Source organism: Pararge aegeria, chromosome 26 (assembly GCF_905163445.1).
Source record: "Pararge aegeria chromosome 26, ilParAegt1.1, whole genome shotgun sequence".
NCBI classification, from domain to species: Eukaryota; Metazoa; Arthropoda; class Insecta; order Lepidoptera; family Nymphalidae; genus Pararge; species Pararge aegeria.
This window is the reverse complement of record NC_053205.1, coordinates 8,901,936-8,924,067: the sequence shown is the minus strand read 5'-3', so window position 1 is coordinate 8,924,067 and position 22,132 is coordinate 8,901,936. Positions and strand designations below refer to the sequence as shown.

Below are 22,132 nucleotides of genomic sequence, written 5' to 3'. Positions count from 1 at the left end.
TTTCAAGCCTACTCTAACAATATTTATATTTGGCGCTTCTTTTAAGAGTTACCCTGATGCAAATGTGGCGCCATCCTAATTTAATACATTTTGACGACACTTTTTCATATACACAGATGACTCTCCTTACCTCTACCCTCCATAGTTCCATGTTACTTAAGATTAGCTTTGTTTATTATGTTATTAAGAAATATGAAAATAATACATACACAATAATTCATAGTGTTAAAGTGTTTTCTAAAAATAAAAAAATAAAACAAGCGAGTTAAAATAATAACTGCTTCGTTAGTCTAGTGTTAATCATCTTAAACTGCGGGTCGCAAGATCCTGGGTTCGAATCCCGGGTCTGGTCCGGTGTCTGAGCGAAGACAGATCTTCGGCAATGTACCCTACATTGTTGGCGCAATCAATTAAAATAAGAATTGTTACTTGAAAACGATTTATTAATAAAATAATTTTTATTTGTAAGTCATAATCAATTTAATAAAATAGCTGGCAAATATGAATTTATAGTCATTAAAAGTTTAATTATTTACCCGCTTTTTAAAATCACTGTAACACGGTGCAGATTCTCCTGCTTTTCGCGAATTATAGCAAATTGAGCAGTGGGTCCAAGGCCGACTGCCGAGTCATCTTAGTACCCATAACACAAGCTGCGCTTACTTTGGGGCTTATATTTAATATTATTTAATTTTTTTTTTTTAAATGGCGTGTGATGCCCACCAAACTGGACTAGGCCAGCGTGGTGGATTACGGCTTAAACCCTTCTCATTATTTTCATTGTAAAACCGTTTTCCTTTCCAGAACAATATGCGAAACAGTTTGCGGCCAAGTCGTGCTTGGAAGACGTACTCGGCATGAATGAAGTGATACTGCGCTTGAAACGAGAAGTAAAATGTGAGCATATCCCTTTACTTCCCATAAGAGGCACGATGACAGAATTTAACTATGATTTTTTCAATTTTATAAATTTAAAAAGCATATAAAAATTTTCTGAACCGACAAGATTTGAACCTGGGACTCTCATGCGTGATTGCCAGATTGGCCTTAGCGCTTGAACCAATCAAGCTACAGCTGTCCTACTTGATATACAAAGCGATTTTCGAAGTTCAAGCGGTACAAAATTAGTTCTATATAGAAGTGACGTCATAATATTGAATTCGCCGTTTGCCGGCAAAATTGGAGGGAATAGATATATCACTTGCTTCAACGGTGAAAGAAAACATCGTCAAAAAAAACTGCATGCCTGAGAGTTCATAATGTTCTCAAAGGTGTGTTGAGCCCACCAATCCGCACTGGGCCAGCGTGGTGGACTACTGCCTAAACCCTTCTTACTGTGGGAGGAGACCCGTGACCTGTGTCTCCTGTCGAGTGGGTTGGTAATGGGTTGATTTGTTTATTTATTTAAACTCACCACACCACTACACAGTTAGGAAAATAAAGGACGAATAAAGAGAAAACACAAAGACTGTAGTAGAATACAAAAGGCGGCCTTATCGCTTAAAAGCGATCTCTGCCAGGCATCCATAGGATTAGGACAACAAGAGCGAGAACAAATAGGCAGTGGCGTGCTTAGAGGTTATGCACAGGGTATGCAGATGATATAAAATGAAGAAAATCTCCAGTAAGAGATACAAAAAACTTAAGGATATTTATTGTTGAAAGCCTACACTTGAGTATTTATAACTCGCACTGGCGATTTTCTTCATTTTATATCATTTGCATACTCTGTGCATACCCCTGTATGCACGCCAATGCAAATAGGTGGTGTAAAATTATTATAAACCTACATTCAAATAACTACATACGAATACATAAACAAAATATACACAATTAAAAAAAAAATAGGTTGATGTAGAATATCTGCGTAAAATATTGAATATTTCACAAACTATTGAGTATAAAAAAAGTCTTAGAACAAAAGTTGTTTGTTTTAATGTAAACAACTACTGGCCGACAGGTTTTTTTTAATTTTTATCTAACCCTGTAAAGTTCGTTGTTATTAATTTCAGCATTAAAGCAGGACGATATAGAAAAAATACGCACTGAAATATCAAGCAAGTTGAGGACAAAGGAGCTTATGCCAGATAAGCTATCGAAATTTAGCAAAAAGCACCTGGATTCAATATTTGTAACCGCTATGAGCTATTTTAATGGCCTCTGGGATTCTTATACAGGTAAGTTTTGTTCATTCATTCATTCAAACGATTTGTATTCGTGTATCATTTCGGAGAGTGTCATTTGTGTCATTTCGGAGAGTGTGCTCAGGAGCTATTCGATTTGGTCAAACCATCTCCTTTCTACCATCGAACTGCGAGGCACCGAAAGAATCTGCACCGTTACGTGGTTGAAATACCATCAACACGTACGAAGCGTTTTGCTTCTTCCTTTCTGATCCGCACCGCAAAGGCCTGGAATGCCCTCCCATCTTCCGTCTTCCCTGATACCTATAATCTGGGTACCTTCAAATCAAGAGTGAATAGGCATCTTCTAGGCAAGCGCGCTTCATCTTAGGCTGCATCATCATTTACCATCAGGTGTGATTGCAGTCAAGCACTTGTCTATATAATTAAAAAAAAAAAAAAAAAGTGTAGACCTATCGCATACACTTATGAAGCGTTCGTATATATACAACGTGTAAATTAAAACAGAAATTTTACTTCACATGCTTAAGAGGTACATTATTTACCGTCTCTGAGACTTATCTGACAAACCGAAACTCTAATAGTGTTTGAGTAAACCACTGCCATAGTTTTTACTGAAAGGAATCAGATACAGCCCTAACATCACATGCAAAATTAAAATCAACTTACTCCTGTCACTTTGTTAGGTACGCGTCGCGTAGCGTAGGTACTATGCGCGTGACGCTCTTTGATCTTCAATAGGGTTGTCATAAGTAAACATTAAGAATGTTTTGAGTTAGTTTGTATGAAAAAAAAATTTGCTTCTTTAGAATTAATATTTCTACAGTGTACAACCGTATTTCGTAATTATGTTATACATTGTATATGTTATCTTATATCTTTAAACGACAATTCTTGTATATATATATATACTAGCTGTTGCCCGCGACTTCGTCTGCGTTTGATTTTGTTTTTAAAGTATTCAGTATCGATAAGCCTTAAATGAGTATAGTAGTATATATATAACATGTGACTGTCAATTAATTATAGACAAAAAATTTGCAATAAACTAAAATTGCGACTATAATTAAAGATGTAAGCTATCCTATCTCTTAAGTTGGACCAGACTGCTCACGGTGTGCCAATTTAATTTAAAACCGGTTAAGTAGTTTAGGAGTCCATCGCGGACAAACATCGTGACAGGAGATTTATATATATTAAGATATACAATTGACATCTCGGAATCAGCTCCAACGATTTTTATGAAATTTAGTATACAGGGGGTTTCGGGGGCGATAAATCGATCTAGCTCTAGGATTCATTTATATTGGAATCTCGCGAAAACTGCAAAAAATATTCTTTTTGAATGATTCTGATTCGTGCGATGCTTGAACGGTAAACGTTACGCCAAACGACGGAAGTATATAGTAAGTATATCGGAATTGTTGTTTCTTTTAAGTTCTATAAAACAGTCCGCGAACATACGAATATTTTTTTAAGTCGGCTCATTCGCGGACGAAGTTGCGCGGGTCCGCTAGTATTAATTATAGGGGATAGTGCTTTACTTTTAAGTTAACAACTGTTGTTATCTACAGTTGTTAACTTAACTAAAGCCAGGAGTGTTCCAAATTTGCTCCGGTCTCAGAAGAGCCCACAACAAACTTAGTATCGTACAGCTAGTTTAACTTGAGTACCTTCAAGGCAAGAGTGAATAGGCTTTTTCCAGGCAACCTAGACCTTACCTAACCTTATCATTGCTTTCGAAATTGGCACGATCGTCGTCAAGCGCTGGCCTTTCATTACTATTAAATAAAAAAAGGCTCTTTACGGCAGTATGAATAAATTTCACCGGGCCAGGAAGAAAATCAGAAATTATAAAATTTCCCCTGCCGGCAATCAAAATCAAAGTCATTGTTATTCTTCTTATATTTATGTTTTCAATTTATATTATAAATTGTGTGCAATAAAGAATTTATCTATCTATCTATCTATCAAAGTCAAAAATAACTTTGTTCAAGTAGGCCCATAGGTGGCACTTCTAATGAGTAAGACACATAATAATTACACGGTAGTGAGATGATGGCGATAACCACATTCGTAAACTTAAAACTAAAGCTTTTTTTTTTTTAATAAGTTTATTTCAATTAACAGTTACACAGCAAATTAAAAATAGTACAAAATAAGGCAAACATAAGGTAATGTGTATCATGAAACCCAAATTCGATAATACTGCTATAGTGCAAGACTGAGTCGCAGTTTTTATCGCCCGTCTCTGGAGCGAGAACCATACACTTAAATTAAATCTAGTGAGATTAATAAAAATAAAAACCGAAAAACTTTTTGAATTAAATTCAATTAAGCTACGTGGGTTCCAAACGCGTCCAGGTCTAAGAAGAAGCCCACAACAAATTAGCCGGGTGTTTTTTTTTTGTTATCACCATCTCACAATGTCATTTAAAACTATAAGAAGAGCAATATGATTAGAGCAATAACTCCCCGAATCGAACCCGGGTCCTCGAGCCAGGGAGGTCATCCTCTTTACGAAACCAATAGATCCATAGTGAATCATAAATTTTAACAAATAATTAAGAAAAATAAAACTACCCCAACAATGGGATGGCTGACCTTGGGGATCTATATCAAAGTTTTTTTTTTTATTATTGAAACATCAATTCTGTTTGTTGGTAGTAATTCTACCACCGGTTCGAATGAAGAAACCGCGACAAACTTAGCAGTTGATCGTTTTCAAAATCATAATTTTTAACACGCTTTTATTAGCTTCACCTGTACGTTTGTATGTTTGTAACCGACTTCTTTGGACGCTATTTTGACCCACTTTAAACGGTCAGATTGACCGATGACAATACACGAATCTGAGAAGATTATTCCAATTTTCAATATAAAAAATAAGATTTTTTAGTTTTTTCGAACTATTAATTACAATTACTAGACCCAAATGTAAAAAATGTATGGCGTTACCAACAGATGGCGTTCGCGTACCTAACTTAAAAAAAGCGTAGCGTAAAATACTAATTCCACAGAAAATTAACTAACAAGGCTATAATACTATAAAAATAGTTGCTAAATTGAGGCGTAAAAAACAAGCTATTATAAATACACCAAACTAAAAAGTAGAAAAAAAATTATAGTTTAAAAAAACTAAAAAAACATTTTTTTTACAGAAAACCGAACTAAATTATAGAAAATAAATATAAATTAATAATAGTGTGAATAAAAAAATATATTTTACTGTAAAAAAAGCGTGCTGTCAATAGTTATAAATATTTTATTGACAGACATGAGTAGAGTGATTATCATTTTGATAATATCTTAAAAAGCACCCTATGTAATAAAATAAAAAGCCCACAACAAATTAGCCGGGTGTTTTTTTTTTGTTATCACCATCTCACAATGTCATTTAAAACTATAAGAAGAGCAATATGATTATAAAGCGTGTTTTTTATTTTTTTTAAACTTATTTATTACAATAACCATTCTGTCTTGCGAGACTTTTAACCTTGTCGCACTTAAAACCATAGCATGTTTCGCTGCACCAGGGAGGTCGTGTAGATTTTACCTTTACTATAATTTACAATTAACTATTGTTTTATAATTTCCAGGTGCAACTAAATATGACCTTTTAAAGTACATGATGGGTATACTAGAACTGTTCGCGAAGCTGGATTTGGGTGATAAGGGGAAACTATTGGCGGATGTGATAATAGACAGGTTCGATGACGTCACTTTGGATCCCAAAATGGCGCGCGAACTGTTGGACGTGGTGAGTTCTTGAAATGTCACATCTTTTAGTTGTAATTGTTTTTCAAACGGTGAAGAAAAACTTGTGTTTGAAGTTTTGCTTTTGGGTGAAGCGATGATAGCCCAATGGGTATGACCTCGGCTTCACTTTCGAGGGGGCAGAGTTCGAATCTCTCTAACTTTTCTAAGTCACTGCCAACTCACCCAGTACATCTGATTACAGTCTCGCGACTGATTGCAGCAATTAATTAAAAAAAAAAATTTTTTTTAGTTATAGTTCAAGTTGGTAAGCAATCGACTGGACGAAATATCCATCGGTCGGTTAACTGCCAATAACTTACCCAGTACATCTGATTACAGTCTCGCGACTGATTGCAGTTAAAAAAAAAACATTTTTTTTTTGTTATAGTTCAAGTTGGTAAAGTCAAAGTCAAAAATATCTTTATTAAAGTAGGCCCATAGGTGGCACTTTTGATGCGTACATAAGAACCACACGGTAGTGAGATGATGGCGATAACCACATTCGTAAACTTAAAACTAAAGCTACGAGGGTTCCAATCAATCCTCAGGTAAGCAATCGACTGGACGAAATATCCATCGGTCGGTTAACTGCCAATAACTCACCCAGTACATCTGATTATAGTCTGGCGACTCATTGCAGATATTAATTTAAAAAAAAAAACTTTTTTTTTTGTTATAGTTCAAGTTAGTAAGCAATCGACTGGACGAAATATCCATCGGTCGGTTAACTGCCAATAACTCACCCAGTACATCTGATTATAGTCTGGCGACTCATTGCAGATATTAATTTAAAAAAAAAAACTTTTTTTTTTGTTATAGTTCAAGTTAGTAAGCAATCGACTGGACGAAATATCCATCGGTCGGTTAACTGCCAATAACTCACCCAGTACATCTGATTATAGTCTCGCGACTCATTGCAGATATTAATTTAAAAAAAAAAACTTTTTTTTTTGTTATAGTTCAAGTTAGTAAGCAATCGACTGGACGAAATATCCATCGGTCGGTTAACTGCCAATAACTTACCCAGTACATCTGATTACAGTCTCGCGACTGATTGCAGTTAAAAAAAAAACTTTTTTTTTTTGTTATAGTTCAAGTTGGTAAAGTCAAAGTCAAAAATATCTTTATTAAAGTAGGCCCATAGGTGGCACTTTTGATGCGTACATAAGAACCACACGGTAGTGAGATGATGGCGATAACCACATTCGTAAACTTAAAACTAAAGCTACGAGGGTTCCAATCAATCCTCAGGTAAGCAATCGACTGGACGAAATATCCATCGGTCGGTTAACTGCCAATAACTCACCCAGTACATCTGATTATAGTCTGGCGACTCATTGCAGATATTAATTTAAAAAAAAAAACTTTTTTTTTTGTTATAGTTCAAGTTAGTAAGCAATCGACTGGACGAAATATCCATCGGTCGGTTAACTGCCAATAACTCACCCAGTACATCTGATTATAGTCTCGCGACTCATTGCAGATATTAATTTAAAAAAAAAAACTTTTTTTTTTGTTATAGTTCAAGTTAGTAAGCAATCGACTGGACGAAATATCCATCGGTCGGTTAACCAGTGTCTTGGACGAGTGCACTGAATACCGGGACGAGTTGAAGGAGATTTCGGACGAGGTCGGGATGGGCAAATACCGACGGTGCCTCAGTCTACTGTGCGACGCTGAGTATCAGTTGCTGCAGTATTGCAGGAACTTGGTATGCTCTTTGGAAAGAGAAGGTAATTAATAAGACTTTTATAGTCAAAGTCAAAGTCAAAAATATCTTTATTCAAGTAGGTCCATAGATGACACTTTTCATGCCTACATAACGCGGGAAGTACACGGTAGTGAGATGATGGCGATAACTATATTCGTAAACTTGACGTTTCAAAAGTTCTTATGCCTTGAAATAAATTAATTTTGAATGTTTGAATTTAAATTTTGAATTTTGAAACTAAAAATTGAAGCTACGCTATATGCAGTACTATTTAATTTATAAATTCAAAATGCATATAAATGCAAATCGGAACCGACAGGATTCGAACGCCTCTCTAGTTCTGTTTCCTGCGTTCTTCGCCCGCATTTATTACGCTTCTTATTACAAAATCTCGTGGTAACTGTTAATTTTAATGGGATATAAATATGTTACTAACCTTCTTTTAAACTAACTCTATGCCAAAATAGATTGTTTGCTAAGTTAAGGCGTTAATGAAGGACCGAAAACCAAACACATTTTCGCATACACAACGTGTAACCGATTTACCTAATACTGTTGAAGGATGCATAAGTAAATATCATAAGGAATCGCCCTGTAAGAGTACTAAATGAAAAAGAAGCATATAAATCTTTCCATACAAACTAATTCAAAACATTCTAAGTGTTTACATATGAAGACCCTAATGAAGATAGAAGACTGACACGCGCATAGTACCTACTCTATGCAATGGTACTCAAAAACCATTAGCGTTTCGGTTTCACAGATAAGTCACAGAGATAATACATAATGTACCTCTAGAGCCTGTAAAGTGATATTTTGGTTTTTCATTTACACATATTTGTGATGAAAATTTATTTAAAAATAAATAAATAAATAAATCATGTGCGGGTAAATCATACAAAGTTCTATTATTTAATTCCAGATTCTGCCGGATGGTCACGGGTGTACACAAATATGATGGCAGCCATTTTTGAGAACCCATACGCGGGGCCCAACTATGAAGTGCTACATAAATTTAGGAACGCCTTGGATGATATCGCTGATAAAGGTATGGCCATATTTTAAGTTCTTTTTTTTTATTTACGATAATGTTATTTTTTTCTATTAATATTGTCGGGTTCTAAACTCAGGTTTAATAGGGTGCCCAAAGCGTCTTTTTTATTTTTTGAAGTTATAACTTCTTTTGGCGCGTTAGGGAAAAATTATGAGAGTAAATTTTTTCAATGCGCGCGCACACCGTCATGAAAAACCGACACCCTGAAGTTAGCTATAGTTAACAATTGTGTTTTTCAATAAAAGGGTAGACAGTATATGAATTGTCAAAGTCTGTGGGCTCATTCCGGTGATTTAATTGATTCAATTGTAAAAACAAAAATCACAAATTTTAATAATGAAAGTTGGTTTTCGGATAGTGATTATCTTTCAATGATAAATCTTTCAATGTATTAAATTTTATATTGTAAGAGTAGTTTTTTCTACAAACTCAGATAAGGCCAAAGATAAGAATTTTGAAAAAAAAATTATCTTGTTTCGCCAAAGAGGTAGAACTTCTAACGCGTGTGCAAAAATCAAAATTCATTTATTTCAAGTAGGCCTAACATAAGCCCTTTTGAAACGTCAAGTCTGTCTGTGTGTAGTGACTCTACCACCGCAAGAAACTTGAGAGTTACTCTTTTCCAATATCTACAATTTACATTTTACATTTTAACATTCATTTTTCTATCTTGTGAGATGAAAGCGGAGCCGGATGCTTCCAAGCAACCTTGTCATTAAGAAACTCATCAATTGTATAATAACCTCGCTGTTATAAATGTGTTTTAACACATTCTTTAAACTTATGCATTGGTAGGTTCAAAATTACGTAAAAGTACACACACGTTTTTTTTTAATTACTTTATTATTATTATTTTTTACCTTTTTCTATTGTTAGAGTAGTTTTTTTCTACAAACTCAGATAAGGCGAAAGATAACAATTTTGATAAGATTTTTATCTTGTTTCGCCAAAGAGGTAGAACTTTTAACCCGTGTACATAAGTACACACCCGTTTTTTTTTATTTTTGAACTGTTTGATTCCCCAAATAAGTTTTTCATGATACTTTTATTATTTGCAGGTACCAGCAGGGATTTGAAACTAGAAGTGTTGTCATCAATACAGTCGCAGCTAAGAGGGACGCCAAAGGACACTGTTTCCCTCTCTAACCTCTGTCCCGCTCTCACGCACGGGTTAGAGGGAGACGAAAACCTCGCGAGGCTTTTGTGCTTGAAGAGAGGTGTATTTGTCGCGAAGTTTGAGGAAAAGGTGAGGCTTTTAGTACATTTCAGGGTTCCGGTTGATCACACAAATATCATCCAGTTGTGGGCATCGAACCCGCAGCCTTGGACTCAGAAAACAGGGTCACTGCCCACTGCGCTACTAAGCCGTGAAATAATGGACTTTATCTATACTTATATTTTTTCCAGATATCAGTGTTCGTGGACTCCATCCGTCGGCCCACGTTGGTGCGATGCCGACTGACGGACGGATCGCTCGTGCGGTTTATCGTGAAGAGCGGCGAACGAATCCGACCGCACTGCGCGGCGGTGCGCCTTCTGACGACTGTGCAAGCGGGGTCTACTAGGCGCTACAACACTGGATATCATGTGAGAATTTGTTCATTAATACAACATATATAATAAAATACCAAATAACATGAAGTCGTTACAATTCGCGCTATTCAAGAGAAAATTATATGAATGGCCTAGCTCTAAAGCATTTTACAGCATTTGCAATTTAGAGAATAACTTTATTAATTTTTTTATTTATGATCAGCCTGCCTATATCCAATGTGCCTAATAGTTCAAATGTTATGTTTAAAAGTGTTATTATAATATTCTTTTGACATCAATTAATTAAAAAGTCAAAAGTCAAAAATATCTTTATTATAGGTGGCACTTTTGATGCGTAAGAATTACACGGTAGTGAGATGATGGCGATAACCACATTCGTAAACTTAAAACTAAAGCTACGAGGGTTCCAAACGCGTCCTGGTCTAAGAAGAAGCCCACAACAAACTTAGCCGGGTGTTATTTTTTTTGTTATCACCATCTCACAATGTCATTTTAAATTAGATGTATATGTAACTATTGTGTAACATTGCACGCTATATTACTAGTAATACACTGTTAAACCAGTAAACAAATGTATAAATGTACCCTAAACCAATATGTAACACCTTATTGACGTGTATTTTGCAATAAATGATTATTTTTACTACTAAATTTATAAATTATTTTTTTTGGTGTGTGTGTGTTTGATTTTAATTTTATTTTTTATTGTTTTAAAGGTGAATTAGTCGGGAGTGTTCTTAGCTATGTTTGATGAAAATCGGTCAAAATAGTCCGCAGCCACAAAATGGCGGATGGCATATTTTTTCACAGCTCCCTCAATATGCGTATCAAATAACAGGGCGTAACAAGTAGAATAATGCACACTATATTATTTATTATTCTTATTCATACTCTTTATTTTTACACCGCTACACAATAAGGAAATGAACGAAGAATATTGACTATGATTGGAGTTGAATGCAAAGGCGGCCTTATCGCTCAGTAGCGATCTCTGCCAGGCAACCTCAACAAATATTGAAAGCCGGGGGTTTTTCAAAATTATAAATTTAATTTTTTTTTTCAGGTGACCCCGCTGAATGAGGAATGTGGTCTCATCCACTACCTCGAAGACCACGAGCGGCTGAAGGAGTTGGTCTCCGCCGCGTGCGCAGTGGACAGTGAGTAGAAAGCAGTGGCGTGCATAGAGGGTATGCACAGGGTATGCTGATGAAATAAAATGAAGAATATATCCGAGCTATAAATCGACGGCCGATTGGCGCAGTTTGCAGCGACCCTGCTTTCTGAGTCCAAGGCCGTGGGTTCGATTCCCACAACTGGAAAATGTTTGTGTGATGAGCATAAATGTTTTTCAGTGTCTGGGTGTTCAAATGTATATTCTAAGTATTTATGTATATCTAATATATATAAAAGAGAAAGTTTGCGGGTATGTTCCGTATAGGCTCCGAAACGGCTGGACCGATTTCAATGAAACTTTCAGGGAATCTCCGGATTGACCTGGCGAGTAATCCTGCAAAGTTTGGTGACGATCGGACCACTCCTATTTTTGAACTGTCAAACTGTCAAATACAGCTTTTATTTACTATGATGATATTCTATTGTTGGCTGTACATGGGTGTAGATAATGATCTTCACCCGCTCAAGAAGAGAATAGAAGAGAATGAATACGGAGAGAAATAAATGATTTAATATATTATGAGACTTAAATAAAAAAATTAATGATGTAAGTTTATTGTTTAAATGAATGAAATAAACAAAATCTAGCCCGGCGAAGCGGGCTGAGTAGCCTAGTTATTTATAAAAAATATTCATCAGTCATCTTAGTACCCATAACAAAAGCTACGCTTACTTTGGGGCTAGATGGCGATGTGTGTATTGTCGTAGTATATTTATTTATTTTAAATACTGAAGGGTAGGCTTTTTATAACTCTTACAATGCCTATCCGTAAGGTTTTTATTAGTCTAACTGGATATTTTCTTCATTTTATATCATCTGCATACCCTGTGCATACTTTCTATGCACACCACTGGGAGAAAGAATAATCATTAGAAAAAATAATTAGGTATTGTTTAATTTCATGGTACCATATGTATGAATGAATGAATACACTTTTATTTTACACCAAAGCAAAAGAGTTGTTACGGAGATATAAAAAACATATAGAAGAGAGTACAATTTGGTGGCCTTATCGCTACATAGAGATTTTTTCCAGCCAACCAAAGGCGTCGAAGGACAAAACATAGAAAAGAGGTAGGTGGGACAATAAATTTTTAACATTACACAAATATTTAAATAATTTATATATAAATATATATCACATATAAGTAGCATATATTTATTTATGTAAGTTTATTAAATATTTTTTTTTTTTTTACTTAATGCTCCATTCATTTTTGTATCGGCTTCGTACGCTAGGGTTGCCATTAAAACATCACTCTTAGTGGTAAGGCCGCTTTTGCACCCTAGCACAAAGTACTATTACTGTTTTCTGTGTGTGGATTTCCTTCTGTGTTTTGCTGCAATAGAGTTATTGTATTCTATTATATTATATTAATCACCAACAGGTCTCCTCTCAAAATGTGACCTCCCTAGACTACGCCCACAATGAAAAAGGGGTTAAGACCGTAGTCCACCACGCTGTCCCACTGCGGATTGGTGGACTCTGGGCCAGTGCGGATTGGTGGACTGGCCCAGTGCGGATTGGTGGACTCTGGCTCAGTGCGGATTGGTGGACTAGCGTCATAACATAACAACAAACTTTCGTGTTACAGGTTTGGTTTCGACCGTTCACCGTTCCAAGGACAGCGAGCTTATTCTGGCGCCGACCAGCTCCTTGCAGCAGTTTGAGCTGATGTGCGCCAAAGTACCAGCTTATTTACTGAGGTACATTATATACTAAGTATTCGCCTTGACAACCCATTATCGACCCACTACAGGGCACGGGTTTCCTCCCACAATGAGAAGGGTTTAGGCCGTAACCCACCATGCTGACCCAGTGCGGAATGGTGGTCTCCACATACCTTTGAGAACGTCATGGAGAACTCTCGGGCATGCAGGTTTCCTCACGATGTTTTCCTTCACTGTTGAAGCCAGTGATATTTCAATTGCATAGAACGCACATAACTTGAAAAGTTAGAGGCTGGGATTCGAACTCGGCCCCCCGAAAGTGAAGTCGAATTAAATTCAAATTCAAAAATTTTTTATCCATGTAGACCTTATTACAGGCACTTATGAAGCGTTCATACATTTAATATGTTACACTAATGTTAGTGATAACTTCATTCGTTAACTTAAAACTAAAGCTAGGAGGGTTCCCAACGCTCCCTGGTCTAAGAAGAGCCCACAACAAACTTAGCCAGGTTTTTTTTTTGTTATCACCATCTCAAAGTCTAGTTAATGTTGAGCTATGAAGTAAAAGCAATTCATGCCGAAGCTTTTTTATCGTACATGCAATCCTTAAAATTATAATAGGATTTTTCTATAAGCTTACGTTTTTTTATAAACTTTGAACTTATTGAGAGAGGAGAGAATATAAATATGACTAGAGGCTAACTGAGTTCCAAATTTGTTTTTTTTTGTTTTTATCCCGCGGAATTCGTTTTCCTTCGACTAAGAGAAGTACGCTTTGTTTACAGATCCGCCATCGAGTCGAGATGCGTCAACACCCAAGACTTCATCGCTAAGAAGAAGAACTTCTTGGAGTCATTATGCGACATGACCATACTCAGTTACTTTTATGGTAAGTACTTAATATACAAAGCCTTACATATATCAATATACGTTTAGATTAATAGCTGTACAAGGTTAAGTATTAAAAAATTACGCAATGACAACCATAACATCAGATGTGCTTACATTTCAGCTCTAAAAGAGTCTTTATTCTTTTAATGGTAATGTTATTTACTGAGGTACATAATTAAAATATTTTTTCGTTTCCCTCTAGTTTTTAATATGTTATATAAATATATTAAAAAAATATATTGAAACAATGTCAAATTCAAAATTAGTTTATTTCAAGTAGGCCTAACATAAGCACTTTTGAAACGACAAGTCTGTCTGTTTGTAGTGCAACTAGATTCTACCGAGAAGAAGCCGGCAATAAACTCAGAAGTTTCTCTTTTCCAACATAATTTTACAATTTACCAATCATTGTTCTATCTCGTGTGAGTAATAAGGGTACAAAGATTTTGCTTCACGTATTAATATTTAGATTTTACAGATTAACAAAGCATATCGCAGAAACCTTATCATCAATATGAACATATTATAAAAAATAACTCGTCGGGTTTGTTTGTATTCAGCGTATTTGGCTATGGATCACGAGGTTCTGAATTTGATTCCCGAGTGCGACCAAAACTATCACCTTTTACTTATAATTCTCAGTACCAGCTAGGAGTTCAGACATTTGACAAAGAGGTCCTAGAGCATAGACCCACCATGCTGCTCCAATGCGGGATGGTGGGCTTTATCCATTATTAGCACACGTTAGTGACGATAACTGGGACCGACAATAGGTTTATACCTAAAATAGTTACAATTCTTGGCCTGACCCGGGAATAGAATCTCATGAACCATCTGTGGATGAACATTCCAAACTACTAGACTAACGAAGCAATTACATGTGGTAATAATCGATAACGCCCGCTAACCCGCTTTGGAGCAACGTGGGTATAAGCTCGCGCTAAATAAGAGTATTTTTGCAATACCATTCGCATCGAGTTCATATTGTATACGCTAGCCATTAAAAAAAGCTTAAACATCAAACATGATGGTAGGCAGAGCTCTTATTTATGTCATTAATGTCATTAAGAAATATATGTCATTAAGAAATTTATCAATAGCATAGTAAACTCGAAATTACATCGAGTTTATACAAAAAGTATTTTGATATATTCTTTAAATAATTTACTAAAGTATAAATTACAACTATTTTTTTCGTTTCAGTCTTGTTTTAAGAATGTAAATATTTAAAAAAAATGATTTATACAATAAAATTGGTAATACCTATGTCGTTTAAATTGGTTTAGTAAATGATAGATTTTGTATGTATTTAATCATTGTTAATAAATAATTAAAAACGTTCAACAAATTCTAGCAAATAAATAATATTTCTTCTTAAGACAGGTCGTCGTAAAAATATCTATGCTGTTTAGAAGGTTGACGTTCTTGAAATTTTACCTTCAATTATCGATTTTTTTACTAAATATTTCAAGGTATCGGCGATCGTCACTTGGAGAACACGATGTACAGCATCCAAGATGGCGGAGTGTGTCACGTGGACCTCGGCGCCATCTTGCAATATGGCGGCGGGGAACTCCCGCCCGCCAGGCTGACTAGAAACGTGCTCGCGGTTTGCGACATTACAGGTAAAGGAAATTTTGGGTCGAGGAAAGACTTATGCATTGACGAGCATGTCGATGACCTCGACATGCTCGTGACGGGTTGCGGCAGTGATAGCCTAGTGAAGCGCATATAACTAATATTACATTGTATATACTGGACGTTTTTGCTACGGGTCACGAGACAAGAATCGTGTTTTATGGATGCCTCAATCGGATTTGGTATATTACTTACATATGTATGTCATTGGAATAAGGTTGATATTTAATCGCCTAGTCAACGCTGTTTCGTCGCGCGACATCTTGTACCAGTAGACTCCTATTGCAAGGGGCATACATTAAATAAGCGAGATTTTAGCGGTCTTTTGACAACCCCCCCCCCCCCTCCCCCACTTGTCATTCGACTCTATTCGGTCTCTTCCCCGTGTGATTGGGTGAGATTTAGCTCAATCCCCTACTCTTCCCCGTGAGATTACTATTTATCTGTTTATTTTAAACAAAACTCTTTTGGCATAGCTAAAAATTTATTTTATTATTGTTACAGTAACAGAAAGCCGGCTTCAGAGCATCTTATCTTATATTCGCGACTCGCGCGAGCTACTCTTGCCAGCTATCACTGTCTCTTTCAAGTGGATGGAGGATCAAGAACTAATGAACAAGGTACATTCAAACATACACATCTAATCCCAACTAATATTATAAATGCGAACAAATGTCTGTTTGCTACCCTAACTTAAAGCTCAAACTAAGCGACAAGTCCAGTTGTTTTTTTGGTGTAGAGTTAGTTGGAATGGTGGATAGTAACATAGGCTACTTTATATCCCAGAGTGGGTTGCTTTGCTTATAGTAAAAAGAAAACACCTTATCCAATACCAGTAAATAATATATATTTTAGTTCACTTTACACACAAGCTTAATTAATATACAACTCTTTAACACCACCTCTCGGTTCCGAAGTTCCAATCAAATAAGTTTTAAAAATAAGGAAGCCGCTTCGAACATCGCGTTCTCCGCTCGGTCTCTCAAATCCCCTCCCCAGCACTGACCCGAACGAATACCGAACAGACCACGTGAACTCAGACGAAATCCTTTTAATTTTAAAAGTCAATATACAAATATTTTTAATCAAACTACTTACTTAATTATTTTAAAATTACAATAACATCTTAATTTATTTGAAACCAGACAAACTTAATAATATATTTGAAATCATGACAACAGTATATGGTTTCCGGTTAAGATTGAAAATTATAAGATTATAAAATATATTAGAAGTTAAAATAAACTTGTAAACTGCACTACAAGTTTATTTCTACTTTCTACTTTCGTTTTTAAGTTTAAAAAGAAAATGGACTATAACATTGTTAATATTAGAAGTAAAAAATAACTTGTATTGCAGTTTACTAGGCTGCCTAAAATGAGCTGCTTAGATTCATTTAAGGGTAACTCATTTTATAGCAAATTACCAGATGAAATTCTCGAGATGTGTCTCAATAATTTCAAAATTTATATAAAACGTTAGTTAATAGATAAATCCTTTTATAATTGATTTTCATTACATTTTTCATAAAAAAGCTTGTATGAACTTCATAGCTAAATATCAATTCGGCCGTGAGATGGTGATAACAAAAAGAAAACCTGGCTTAGTTTGTTGTGAGCTCTGCTTAGATTTTAGTTTTAAGTTAACGAATCACCATCATCCAACATAAGTAATAACATAAGTATATGTATGAACGCTTCATAACTGCCTGTGATAAGGTCTACATTTTGATACATTAATTTTTCAAAAAGAACACAATAGTTCATTTACGTCGAGAATACAATAATATTTTTTGTTCTAAATAAGTAATAACCAAAATCTAAAAGTGCGCCAAAATGTAAAATACATTTGCAGGTGTTTAAAGAAAAAATTGGCGAGCGTTAATACAAATAATTTTATAAGGGAGTAGTTTTAATAATTTTATAACATAACGGCAAGGTATTTTGCTCATGTTCAATAGCACAACGAAATTCACAAATCCATTTGCTAAACAGCTTTATTATTGACGTAAACATCGTAATCGCGGTGACTTGCGGTGACGCAGTTTCAATAGGCATAATTTCTTTTTTTTATATTCTGACACTCGATATTTTCATGTTGGTATGAATGGAATGGTTTAATGGTTTAATCCCCCAGTGCCTGAAGACTAGTCTTCGAACAGTGCGTGTTGCCAGTGATGACTTACGGATCAGAGACATGGTCGCTAACTATGGGCCTCATAAGAAGGCTCAGAGTCACTCAGCGGGCGATGGAGAGAGCTATGTTAAAAAATCTCTACGTGATCAAATCAGAAATGAGGAGATCCGTAGAAGAACTAGAGTTACCGACATAGCTCAGCGAGTTGCGAAGCTGAAGTGGCAATGGGCGGGGCACATAGCTCGGAGAACCGATGGACGTTGGGGTCTTAAGGTGCTGGAATGGCGACCCCGCACCGGTAAACGCAGCGTAGGTCGGCCCCAAACGAGGTGGACAGATGACATCAGGCGAGTAGCTGGGAGCCGTTGGAGGCAAGCGGCCCAGGACCGTGCATTGTGGAACTCCCTACAAAAGACCTATGTCCAGCAGTGGACGTCCATTGGTTGAGATGATGATGATGATGATGAATGGAATAGTTTTTATATTTTGTCTATGGTCATGAGTTGTTCAAACAAAAGTAAACTCTATCGCAAAGAAAGTCCAGTTTATAATCGTCTGCACGTCTGGACTTTCAACTAACTATACAAATAAACTTTCTCATTTATAATATTAACTAAGGATTAATATTCTATTTTAATTATTTTCTAGCTACACCACGTCAAGAACTTGATTCTGGGTTCAACATTATCCCACAAAGTTACTGTCGAAGAATTATCAAAGTCCAATAGAAAATACAAGGAAAAGTATATAGAACTGCTCGAAGACGTGTTCGCCGATTTTGAAGTAAAAGAAACTTACACTATCGAAGAACAAGTAAGTAATAGTATATTATACAAAGAGTTTGGTAGATTTGATTTTATAATCGAGGTCGTTTTAGGCGCGAGAGCTGTAAGCCAGAGCGATAAGGAAGCCGAGAGTGAAATAATCAACGTACCAAACGCGATTTATACGATGATTTTCATCACACTTGCGATAAAAAAAATAAGCTAAAGAACGTTTGCAGATAAAAACTTGCCCATTTTTGCTGTTTTTGCACTGTATGAATATAACGTAGGCCGCTCTTTAGTTTTTGTTGACTACAGGCTATTTACTCGCGTTTGTTGCTAGATTCTTATTACCGGTAGGGTAAAATCTACTATTGCTCTGCTTTCTAAGTTAAACTGGACATTTTAAATTATTAATAATCGACCACATAGCGAAAATATTATATATATAATAAATTTACTATACTCAGCGAAAAGCAGGAGAATATGTATTGTGTAATTTATAATTTCTCCGATCTTTTTACTCCACACCAAACGTTTCGCTCCGAAACCGGAGCATCCTTAGGAGATTTTGACTTTACAATAAATAATTGTTAAAATAAAAACTGCATAACGGTTTATTTGAGCGAATAAAAAAGCAACCAAATGCCATATCGTACAAAATCACTGGGGGAAAGTCGATATTAAATTGTATATAATATTTATTTTATGACGTACGACGTCCGGAGGATGAGGGTGATACAACTGTATCTTGATCTGAACCCAAAAATGGTTAAAATAAGAACTTTTATACAGTTAATAATTTTATACAACAAAATGACATTTATATAATTTTTATTAGTGTTTTTACCTACACTTGGAGGATTTTTCGATTTTAGTAATTTAAATGCATATAAATATTTTCGGAACCGACAGGATGTGAACCTGCGACTCTCTGGCAATCGCGGCCTGAGCGCTTTCTCCAATTAAGCTACGGCTCTCCTACCGTCGATGCCGAAATTAGTATATGCCTTTCACATCAGTCTTATAGCGACTGTAGCGCCATCTAGTAGGAAACGTTGCAGTTTCGATCTACTTTTCAAAGGTCCATATTACAATGAGACACTTTTGAAACAAGAGATGACACATTGCTATTTTATAATTTTTTTTATTTTCAAATCCTGTCGGTTCCGAAATTTTTATATTATGCTTTTAAATTTATAAAATGACATTTGTTACATGACCCATTATTTTTGACATTCATGATTTAAATTTACGTTTTTAATTATTGTTTCCTGTTATATTATTTGCATGATGCTTAAATTTTGCACGCCTTGTATGGCCGGCACTGTAACCTAAAACCTTTTTTTAAATATGTAACTGCTTTGAAACGTGTATTTTGCAAATTGAGATATTCTATTCTATACGACGGCCGATTGGCGCAGTGGGTAGCGACCCTGCTTTCTGAGTCAAGGCTGTGGGTTCGATTCCCACAACTGGAAAATATTTGCGTGATGAACTTGAATGTTTTTCAGTTTCTGGGTGTTTATATGTATATTATTCATAAAAATATTAATCAGTCATCTTAGTACCCATAACAGAAGCTACGCTTACTTTGGGGCAAGATGGCGATGTGTGTATTATCGTAGTATATTTATTATTATTTTTCTATTGTGATTTCAGGTGTCAAGTTTGCTGCGTCAGAGTACGGAACCCCGTATTCTCAGCGTCACAAGGTCCGGCTGGGAGCCCTGGATATAACATAATGGAGACGATATCGGAAAAATAGCATTGTGCGATTAAGATCGCATTCGCAAAAATATGGAAGGCTTTGGCCGTGGCTTGTAACCACGCTAGCGACAACGACGTTCCGCCAAGCAATTTAGCTTTACGTAACGATGCCGCGTAGGAACCGATTAGGTGTATAAAAACTGCCGTACCTCTAAAAGGCTAGCCGGTTACTAACTTTGACTGCATCATTATTTTCCAGCAAGTGAGATTGCAGTCACAGGGCTAACTGGTAGAGGAATAAAAAAAAATAACAAGATCACTGCCACAGAATCAAGAACATGAAGAAACCGTGTACACGCCTAATGTTGGAGCATCAGAAACCATTCAACTTTAATATTGTTTCTCAGTACGTTAGTTATTTCACTCCATTTAGCAGTTGATAGTTAATATTTACCTCTAAAGTTCTAAATGTTTACTTTTTAACAGTGTTTATTGAATTAAGTGAGTCAGTGTTTATTGAATCAAGATTCGCCAATATGAACTTGGCGCAGATCGAGTACCAAATTGCGCGAGCATGGTAGAGCTCACCAGTATTATTACAATTTTTATGCTTGATTACTGTTTTGGGAAAGAAAAATATGAACAGTAGACGTTTCAGGTCCATACTAAATTTTCAGACACACATACACACACCCACAATCACACAGTTCCTAATAATACTTTGTCAAACTAAAAAAAACTAAACTGCGTTTTTAAATAATAATGTGTTTAATTAAATGTGTTAAAAAAATTATTAATTAAACTTTTAACTGTTTAAGCAAATTGTGATTTCGATATTAATAAAGATATATTTTCTATTATGTAATATTATTTTATATTTAATTCATCACATCAGCATATTGTCGGCCCACTACAGAGCACAGGTCTCCTCCCACAATGGGAATGGTGTAGGATGTAGTCCATCACGCTGGCACAATGCGGATTGGTGGACTTCACACCCCTTTGAGAACATTATGGAGAACTCGCAGGCAGCAAGTTTCCTCACGATGTTTTCCTTCACCGTTGAAGCCAAAGAATTAAGAAACATAATCCCTATTCAGCCATTATTGTATGCAGTGCATTGTGTCCAGAAACAGTGAAAACGCCCCGCGCACGTTTCACTTCACAACCGCGGAATGTTGCTAGCTCACAAACTTTATAATTCTCCCAGTAGACTTTTATTGCACCATTACATACATTTATTACACACTCACGAATATAAGATGTGAAGGACAAAATCATTTGGTTGTATAAAAATTATATTTACTTAACTATATATAAAAAGTAATTGTTTTAGAAATTAAAGATTGTTTTTTACATTATCAATTATTTTATGGTAAACGTTTAGAACATAGAGCAACAACTCGAAACTGGAGTGGTTTTATACTTTAATATATATATCATATAATATTAAAAGTCGAAAGTCAAAAATATATTTATTCAAGTAGGCCCATAGGTGGCACTTTTGATGAATAAGAATATCACGGTAGTGATATGATGGCGATAACGACATTCGTAAACTTAAAACTAAAGCTACGAGGGTTCCAAACGCGTCCGTTAAATATTTAAAATCCGTTTAATAAAGTTATTTATAACAATAGCACATTAATTTGTCTTATTAAGTCAAATAGAGAATCGAATGGCAGCACTGTGTGAATGAGAGCTCGAAGCTCAATATACGTATAGTACGTGGCGAACAAAATAGATGGCGCTTACATGAATAAATGTCTTTAAATAGCTTTTTGTTACTGTTACAAATCTGTTACATCTATAATAATTATTCCATGTTGATTTTATTTCCTTGATGGTAAAAAATCGCATTTTAACCCATTTAATGTGGAAATTATTTCGGAATGTATGTTGAACGAATGCTGTTAATGTCGT

General features: G+C 35.6%; 1 protein-coding gene across 1 annotated transcript in view; it reads left to right on the top strand.

Annotated features, from left to right (window-relative positions):
• Nucleotides 1-20,999, top strand: part of LOC120635175 — a 96,969-nt gene extending 75,970 nt beyond the window's left edge. Inside the window, exons 48-61 of the mRNA XM_039906108.1 lie at nt 805-897; nt 2,013-2,177; nt 5,744-5,904; nt 7,426-7,636; nt 8,537-8,662; nt 9,727-9,914; nt 10,076-10,255; nt 11,286-11,379; nt 12,992-13,103; nt 13,856-13,959; nt 15,434-15,586; nt 16,104-16,219; nt 18,384-18,548; nt 20,162-20,999. Of these exons, the coding sequence (XP_039762042.1) occupies nt 805-897; nt 2,013-2,177; nt 5,744-5,904; nt 7,426-7,636; nt 8,537-8,662; nt 9,727-9,914; nt 10,076-10,255; nt 11,286-11,379; nt 12,992-13,103; nt 13,856-13,959; nt 15,434-15,586; nt 16,104-16,219; nt 18,384-18,548; nt 20,162-20,239 (1,946 nt within the window). The 3' untranslated portion in view covers nt 20,240-20,999. The remainder of the gene's footprint in view (nt 1-804; nt 898-2,012; nt 2,178-5,743; nt 5,905-7,425; nt 7,637-8,536; nt 8,663-9,726; nt 9,915-10,075; nt 10,256-11,285; nt 11,380-12,991; nt 13,104-13,855; nt 13,960-15,433; nt 15,587-16,103; nt 16,220-18,383; nt 18,549-20,161) is intronic.
• The last annotated feature ends 1,133 nt before the right edge of the window (nt 21,000-22,132 follow it).